Here is a 9,067-nt window from a genome sequence, read left to right on the forward strand (position 1 = left end):
AGGTCTGTAGATACAAAATATATCACTTATTCTGGAAACAACATGCAAAAGCTAACCAAACATTTAAAACCTGCCCTGCAGGTGGCAGCATTGTCATTTTTGAAATTCCCAGCAGGTCAGAAATGCTTCATAGCTTGAACAAGGTTACTCAGAGCTGGGTTTTATTTAACAGAAAGAACACGTCCTTAAAAGGCACTCAGGCCTGTAAATGTGTGCAGTTGCTCAGCAGTGGGTCACATTTGTCTGCTGGGAGAGAACAGAGTGAAAGAGATGGACCTTTAGGGTCAACAGATTTCGGAGTTTGTTCGTTTTGTGCACTCTTGTTGAACCATCTTCCATCATAATTGCTCCTGTTAGCAGAGCTAAAACAATGTAGAGATTGAGTGTGATAGATCACTATATAGAAGCATCCACATTATGTAACTTGCGTGCAAGAAGCCTTTATAATTCAGTCTTTATACTGATATAAGTGTGCATAGTTGGTTCAGTCTTTATTGCTACGAAGAAAAGATTCTCAAACACATTTTTAAAATGGAGCAGTCCTTAAACTATCAACAAAAATATCTGCTTGATGTTTTCCTCAAACTGACACATTTACAAAGTCTTTATGAATTGCCTAAATGTTGAGAAACTGAGTGCTGATTTATGATGCAAGGATTCGTTTTGGCAAGTACCTGCATGTATGGAGCTAATTTCAGGCATGATGAATGGCTGTGTGGTTTTGGTCGTCACAATGTGCAACATGTGTTTTTTCTTTAGGTCTTAAAATGACTGAACAGTCTAAATCTTATCTTATTCTCTCTTATCTTAGTCAACTCTTATTGACAAAGTGACAGTTATTCTTAGATTTACAGGAAACCATCACTTGATGTCAGTATTGCATTAACTCTTAAAAGAAAAGGGAGTTGCCGAGTTGGTATGTGGCCTAAATGACCTTCTGTAAATCACAATACGCTGTACGCTCACTGTGCAGTGCCAAAATGCACATACTGTATTTTTCATTTGTGTTTTAATTGATTTAATTTGTAGTTTCCATGATTTAATTAATTTGTTTGAGAATTTCACTTGACACTAAGCCATTTTCCCCTCCCTAACATTGGTTTGAAAGTAGTACTGGTTTATTAACACTCCTACCTTTTTTTATAGCTGGTGCAATGAATGCACTTTTGTTGAATTTTATTGTGAGCCTTTAAGGCACATTCACACAAACCTACAGAATTTGGAAAATCAGAGTAATACTACAAGTTTACAGTCAGTAGCAGTTTTCTAAGGAAAATGTGCCTCACTCTGCATCTGAGCGGTTTTGATCAGTAGTTCTTTCCCTCGGAAGTTACTCTGAGTTTTGTGTCTGTTAATAGGGATTTCAACAGCACATCTAGGTTTGGGTTTCTCCACCCAGCTCATGCTGGGATATGTTCCAGTACAGTACACATCCACCCAGCTCACAAGAGGCTTTAAACTCATTCTTTCTATAAGCTGACTATTTCATAATAGTATGCATTGTATATATAGTGCTGCTATAAGCGCTGTAAGCCCTGCCCACATATGTATGTCCTGGTCTTCATGCTGAATTTCTGTCTTGGGTGTGGTTCTTCAAAGCAGCCCTACCTGTTAAACTCCCACCTTTCAGCCACCCTGCACTGCCCATGAGGGGTGCATGCTCAACATCAGTGACAGTAATTTCATGGTGGGAATTGACCGACAGTGACTGTTCTCACTTGCACAGGAGGATCAAACTCACACCTATGCAAATGGATGAAAAATCACATCTATCTCATGCTTGGCAGGGCCTGAAAGCCCCTGAAGTGTATTTGGTCGTGTTCCACTGTCTATCTCTCAACTGCTCCTACGCCTTGCTGCAACTCAGGCACAGTTTGAAAACTTTCACAGAGAGGTCTGAGACCATACTGCGTCTGAGACCTTTAGCAAAGAGGTTAGGCATTCCTCTCAGCTTGTGTGTCAAACCTAACACTGATCCAGAATAGAGTCCGCCAGCCGAGTGAAGAATGTTCCTTCTCTACCCCAACCCCTTAATGGACTTCTTGACCCTGAGACATCAACATTCCTGCTGATACTGACGTCAGCCTCCAGATTAACTGTTGCAGACGTGACTAACACTTAACTTAACATTTCACTGATATGAAAGCCTAAAAGATTAATGTAATTTGGGAAAATTCCCTATTGAAGTAAAGCAGGCCTACATTCAAGTGAGTTTTGCCGATTCAACTTTTTACATCCTTTAAGTCAATCAATCAATACTTTAAATTGTGTTACTACTGTAAAGGACAGTTTTGGGAAATACAATTATTTGCTTTCTTGCTGAGAGTTAGATGAGAAGATTGATAGGTTTCCACTGTCTTATCTGTACGCTAAATATGAAGCTACAACCAGCAACCAATTAGCTTAGCTTAGCACAAACACTGAAAATGGGGGGAAAAGCTAGCCTGGCTCTGTCCTGCTAGCACTTCTCAAGCTCACTATTTAACACATTATTTAATCAGTACAAAAACAGAAGTACTAAACAACCTCTGTCCCTGTTTCCAGTCTTTGTGCTAAGCTAAGCTAACTGGTTGCTGGGGGTAGCTTCATATTATTCGTACAGACTCGGCAAAAAGAATATGTAATTCTGAAGCTTGCTGCACTAGATACAGTAAGTTAACATAATTTTTACAGCTAAGAACTGGGGATTTAGTTGTAGGACAAGGAAGGGTTGCAGACATGGGACTGTGTAGGAATGTTTGACAATATCAAGACAGAAAGCATCAAAGTATGCTAAACAATGCCGCCTTTCATGTTCTCACCATGAACTTGTCATGACATCAAGTGCGTAACATCTTTTATTTTCTACCATGAGCTCACTCTCTGCTAGCCTCAGGCCAGCGTTGCATGGCAGACAGCCATGACAGGAAGAAAATACAGACTTTACTATTGGCAACACTGCTTCCCATCGTATTCCTTTGTGCGGCCACGCGCAAGCAGTCTGCTTAATCATGCAAATAATAACCTACTACTCAGCGTCAGTTTTATGGCTTGTCTGGTCTTGCCCCTTATCTCACCTAGCTCATTAAATCCATCACCAGCCAAAACTTCCTCATACACTTTGACAGTTTACTTATTCATGATTCCAGCTAATATGCCAAAGTGAGGCATCACCACCAAATGAAGCAAATCCTCCAATCGCTACCACTTCTAATTATATGGGCATGATGGTGGTTTAGCTATCTTTCATAAAACCGATTGTAAATTTGACCACCCAATTCATGTCTTTCCCATAATGAGAACTGGTGACCTGGTGCATCTAAAATCCACCATTAGCGCCATTTTATGCATGTTGAGCTACAGCCTCTCCTGTGGTGCAAACTAACCTACCTACTACCTACAGATCAGGATGATTAAAAGGTAACAACTCTTCCACTGTAGCTATGTAGGTCTTTTGCATAATTGTCCACATAGAGTTGGCTGCACTGGATATTTAGTTTCTGTTTCATCTGTACAAAGTCTAGTAGAACAATGACTACCATTCCAGTTTGGCGAGTAATTAAAGGAATTGTTTGACATTTTGGGGAAATATGCTTATTCACTCTGTTGCTGAGAGTTAAATGTATGCTAAACAGGAAGCTATCCCAGTGGGCGGTTAGCTTAGCTTAGGACTGAAAACTGGAAACAGCCTGGCTCTGTCCAAAGGTAACAATATCTGCTCAGCCGCACCTCTAAAGCTCACCTCTAAAGTCAGCACATTATATCTAATTTGTTTGTACAGAAACCAAAGTATATAAATGAGATGTTGTGGTTTTACAAGGAAGAGATTGGACTATTGATAGATGTTGGACTATTTCCACTTATCGGTCTTGTCCTCGCAGTGAAATTGACAACCAGTAGAGACCAAAAACAATAGTCAGGAGCCCAAATGAACATTGCACACTTGACTATTGTTTTAAGACAGACTCGAAAATTGTGAACCCATCCTTTAATGTACATATTAGGAGGCCTTTTAGCATTTGTACAGAAAAACACTGAAACTGATGAAGAAAAAATGAGGACAGAATGAAGAAATGAGTCATGGATCAAGATGTCACCACCCAAGAGCTGATTATGTCCAGTATTGCTCCTTGTTCACCTCTTATAGACCAGTGATTCTGCAGCCACATATTTTAAAACTGATTTGAGAGAAATACTCTGATGGTGGCAACATCTTTTCATGACCTATGTTTTGGATTTTCCTATCAAATAACAGGCATAGTTGGAAGGGCTTTGTCATAAACTATCATTATAACAGTGCAGAGGAGACGCTGGTGCGCAACCAAATGGGTCCTAATATGGGTGAGTCAAGCTTCTCACAGGGGGTTGGATTTTGCAATTTGATCCTCTCCATAATCTCTGTCTTGTCTAAAACCAGCATTACACCATCATTTGAGAATTATGACCTTTTCACAGGATTTCACCGTAATTTCAACTGCTGTTACTGCTGAACTGTGTGCAAAGGTTCAAACGCTGCTCTCTCTCTCTCTCTCTCTCTCTCTCTCTCTCTCTCTCTCTGCTTCTATCTCTCTTCCAGTTCAGTTTAACAAGCTTTATTGGCCTGACATTTCAGATGTGTTGCCAGAGCACAATTACGATCATGAAAGGACAATGATAAGGAATGAAATTAACAAAAAATAATGTGAATAACAATATTATTCTTCCACACACAAACACATTCTGCATGAACATACTAATTTCCCTCCTCTCTTTCACACAAAACACACATTAAATCATCAGCCAGCAGCCACAGAGCCCCACCCTTCACAATACTTTATCATGACTACACATTTATCATTTGCTCTGAATCAGTCCTCATAAAAGGGGCCAAAGTGCAACACTGATAACACCTGTTTCCACAATGGCTCTTTTAGTTCAGTTAGTCCGTGTTTGTGTTCACATTCAGTGTTTCCGTACCAAACCATGTGTGTTCTTGTTACTAGGTGACAGGAGGGAGACAGAATACACGTAACACTGTGTTGAAAGCCTCCGGGGCAAAGATTAGTCAACCATTTGGGTGTGTCTTGTTTAAAAAAACTCTCTGGGCAAACCTCAGGGTCATTCATTTTTATTTGATCACATAACTTGCACTTTTCTTCAAGGTTTTCCTGTTCTGTTTGAGTTTTGAGAGCATCAAGAGTAAAAGAACTTTCTGAGTGGTCTTTTCCCCCTAAAACTCCCAATGCTTTCCACACTGGTGCTGTTAACCATTGTTCACCCTTTCCTGACAACACTGTTACATAACATGGATTTCCACAAGCCCATTCCCCACCTCCCAGAATGTAACTCAGTTGCCATGACAACTGTATAAACAGAGAAATGTCATGGAAAAAAAAAAAGAAGCAGGCTCTCATCATTTCTGAAAGTCCAGTAAAGTCACAAAACAACACAGCTCGTATTCACCAGCAGATTTTATTTTTCAGACGGGACGCACAAACACACACTCACAGAGAGTCAAGCATTTCTTCTGAGTTGTTTCATAAACTTTAACTCGGACTTCATTATCAGCATAGCTCAGGTATTTTCAGTACAGTTTCACTTTTCTCATGTAACAGCTTTTCTTAGTCAGAGTGTGTGTGTGTGTGTGTGTGAGTCTGAGAACAGCTTGTCCTGCCAGTTAGACCTTCTAGCTGGAAGTTCTCACAGTGGAGGTTGTGACTGTGGTCTTAGAGCCCCCTGTTGAAAAAAAAAAAAAAAAGAGAGAAAAAAATATCATGGCAGTGCTTCAAGCTTTCATTACACTAACTTCTCTGTGGTTATGTAATGTCTCATTAAAACAGACGTCACTTACCTGAGCTGATGGGCCTAAAAGAGAGACAGAGGGAAGAAAAAAAGTAGAGATAACAGTGAGTGCATTGTTGTTTAAGTAAATGTGTGAATTTTGGTCTAAATTGTTTCATGAGTCCTGCACAACTAGGTCTACCTGGACTCCTCTGTTTCCAGCAGGCTCCTGTAGGTGGCGATCTCCTGCTCCAGTCTGGTCTTGATGTCCAGCAGCATCCTGTATTCATGGCCCTGCTGCTCAATGCTGGAGCGCACGTTCGCTAGATCTGCTTCAAGCATGTTGATCGTGTTCTGGAAACCGGTGAGCATGGCGCTGTAACGAGCATCTGTATCTGCCAACGTGTTCTCCAGAGCGCCTTTCTGTTAGAGATAAAAGCAGAAAAGAAGCTGAATTCATGCAGGTGAATCGCAAACACAAAAAACACCTGCAAACCTATTAATTGTGGTAGTGTGAGTTGTGACAGTTCTGACAATTCTTTATCCACCAGCCACACCCTGGATTGTATATGTCAGACATGTACTATATGTCAGACACAAAAGCATGCATGTGTTTGTATAGTATTCTCTATTCCTTTACAAAGGGATAATTTGCACAGAGACCTATGTATGGTGTTTTTCATTCTTTCCTTTATGCATTTTAGCTGCGCCCCGAGTGTTACACAGAAGCAGTGGGCTGTTCTTTCACAGAGTGTTGAAAGATTAACTCCAGCTGGGCACAGATAACCCACCGGAGTACAAAGTTTGGGCCATCCAGTCCAGCATTCCTTCAGCTTTCTTCAAGCTCTTTTATGTCTCCCAGAATTTGTGCAGATGTCTGTGAAATGTTTTCCTCCTCCTCGCTCCTCCACAGCACCCATCTCTCCTATCTTTCTCTCCCTCCCTTCATTCTTTCAACAAAGCCTCCTTCTCTGACCGCTCCCCCTCTGCTCTTAACCCTCTACCCTCTTTTTCTTCATGTCCCCTGACAAGACAGGGATCTGAGAATTTTGTTCATATAAGGCAAGATCAGTGGGACGTGAACAGATGGTCTGTGTTCAGGGTTTTTTTTTTTTTCTTTTCTCACCATGCTGAGCTGAGACTGCAGCTCAATCTCCAGGCCCTGCAGTGTGCGCCGGAGGTCACTCATCTCTGTCTTGGATGTCTGGATTGACTCTGTGCTGATAGCCACTTCCTTGGACAAGGTTGCCGACTAGAGCAAGAAACACAGACACAGTTAGAAGTCGTAGTGATTACCTGTCTGAGTTTCACTGAGATTATGTTTAATTACAGGTTCGACTCCTGAAGGAGTAAAACCCAGTGATTTGCAACGTGTGTGTTATGGCACTTTTGTTTATCCGAGAATTTTCTCACCTTCTCATTAAACCAAGACTCCTGGTCGCGACGATGTTTGTCATTGATGGCTTCGTACTGGGCGCGGATCTCCTCCAGGACTTTGTTGAGGTCCTGCTGGGGTGCAGCATCAACCTCCACGTTGACTGTGCCAGTGAGCTGAGAACGCAGTGCTGCCAGCTCCTGAACAACCATGGTGGGGGGGGGGGAGTCATCATTAATACCCTTTTTCATACAGTTCTATAGGTGTGATTGAGCAAGGTACTGTTGTCATAGCAAGCACAGTAATGAGTACAACTAGAGGATGTGCATCAGGTACCTCTGCATGGTTCTTCTTGAGGTAGGCCAGCTCATCCTGCAGGCTTTCGATCTGCATCTCCAGGTCAGCCTTGGTCAGAGTGGTCTGATCCAGCAGGCGACGCAGGTTGGCGATGTCAGCCTCGACTGACTGGCGCATCATCAGCTCATGTTCGAATCTAATTTGTTTGGAGAGTAGAGAACATGTCAGACAACCCTAATCCCTAAATTATTGCTGTAAACGATGAAGAGTTCTAGTCTGGAGAGTCATACTCACTTGATTTTGAAGTCATCAGCAGCCAGTTTGGAGTTGTCAATCTGGAGGAGGATGTTGGCATTGCCGATGGTGGCGGCGGCGATCTTAAGTGAGGAACAACATTGGGAGTTGGTCAAAAGACAAAGGTCTCACTTCAGTGGTTAACTTTGCAGTTACATGCAGTAGTATCAACTAACTTAAAACTTATCAGTTAACTTCTCAGCTGTATCAGAAGCATCACCCTTTTAAGTCCCACAGCTACATCTGATTTGGCAACATGGGGTCATACTCCTATGCAGAGTATAACCTTCTCTTGTTTATTTTGTGGTTTTACACATTATACATCATTATTTATAGTCAAGGCTTCAGAAGCTCAATAGATCATGCAGACTCTAGTTATGCCTGTAATGTGTCTAACCTTTTCCAACCCTCCCTTGATAATCATTAACAGTACGGTAAACATTTAACTCGTGTGGTTGAGGCTGGCAACCACTATACCTTGTCCTTAAGGTCGTTGATAATGGCCCAGTAGTTGCTGTAGTCCCTCTCTGCTGCAGGGCCCTTCTGCTCGTAGTACTCTCTGATCTGCTTCTCCAGCTTGGTATTGGCAGCCTCCAGAGAGCGAACCTTCTCCAGGTAGGAGGCCAGACGGTCGTTCAGGTTCTGCATGGTGGCCTTCTCGTTCAGGTGCACGTTGGACTGGTCCAGGGCGTTGGACAGGTCGAATCCACCAGACCCATAGCCACCACCATACCCAGAGGAGACGGTGCGCATGGTGGTAGAGGAGATGCGAGGGCCTCCCCTGAGGCTGTATCCTGACACGCTGTGAGCCTTGGGGGCAGAGCTTGATGTGTAGCTGCGGCTCTGTCTGGTGATCATGGCAGGGCCAGTGTGCACGCTGTAGCTGTACGACATGATGGCTGACTGTCTGCTGGTCAAGAGAGGAGATGAGGAGAAAGGAGCGTTACACAGCTGTAGACTGTAGCAGGACTCTGGAGTTTGATAGAGGGAGGCAGCCTCCTGATATAGTGCTTGACCTGGGGCGGGCCTGGCTGGGAGGAGGGAGGTTGGGAGGGAAAGAGGGAGTTTTCCTTTACAGTTCAGCTTGGCAGAACCACCGTTTGTTTTCCTTTGAGGACCAGGGTCCGGTTTCTTTCCTCTCCTGTGAGGACACTGTTATGGAATGTGTGTGTGTGTGTTTCTGCTTCTGTTTGTGTGTGAGGGAAAGGGGGCTGTGTTGGTCTGTCAGGATCTCATTGAGTGTGAGTGTATCATTTTTGCATGCTTTTATAAATACCTGTTAGTCTAGTCTCGACCACAGCAGTCATTTTATATCCTCATGCAAATAGGCATGGTTATTGTTTTAGTGTCCCACCATAAGTC

The 9,067-nt window shown here is 42.7% G+C and overlaps 1 protein-coding gene across 1 annotated transcript; it reads right to left on the reverse strand.

The window, feature by feature from the left end:
* Window positions 1–5,411: 5,411 nt before the first annotated feature.
* Window positions 5,412–8,693, reverse strand: LOC121886047 (keratin, type I cytoskeletal 13-like). The gene is made up of 8 exons (XM_042395947.1): window positions 8,183–8,693; window positions 7,706–7,788; window positions 7,451–7,607; window positions 7,153–7,314; window positions 6,866–6,991; window positions 5,942–6,162; window positions 5,810–5,823; window positions 5,412–5,694 (listed from the first exon to the last, which is right to left on the reverse strand). Exons 1-8 carry the CDS (start codon window positions 8,597–8,599, stop codon window positions 5,645–5,647), a joined length of 1,230 nt encoding a protein of 409 aa, XP_042251881.1. The 5' UTR covers window positions 8,600–8,693; the 3' UTR covers window positions 5,412–5,644.
* Between the last annotated feature and the right edge of the window lie 374 nt (window positions 8,694–9,067).

Source organism: Thunnus maccoyii, chromosome 2 (genome assembly GCF_910596095.1).
Source record: "Thunnus maccoyii chromosome 2, fThuMac1.1, whole genome shotgun sequence".
In the NCBI taxonomy this organism is placed as follows: domain Eukaryota; kingdom Metazoa; phylum Chordata; class Actinopteri; order Scombriformes; family Scombridae; genus Thunnus; species Thunnus maccoyii.

Coding starts and splice junctions, on each gene's coding strand:
- LOC121886047 (XM_042395947.1), bottom strand. CDS start 8,599: ATGTCGTACAGCTACAGCGTGCACACTGGCCCTGCCATGATCACCAGA. Junction 6,992..7,152: donor AGTCTTGGTTTAATGAGAAG/GTGAGAAAATTC, acceptor TTCTTGCTCTAG/TCGGCAACCTTGTCCAAGGA. Junction 6,163..6,865: donor TGCAGTCTCAGCTCAGCATG/GTGAGAAAAGAA, acceptor TATCTCTAACAG/AAAGGCGCTCTGGAGAACAC.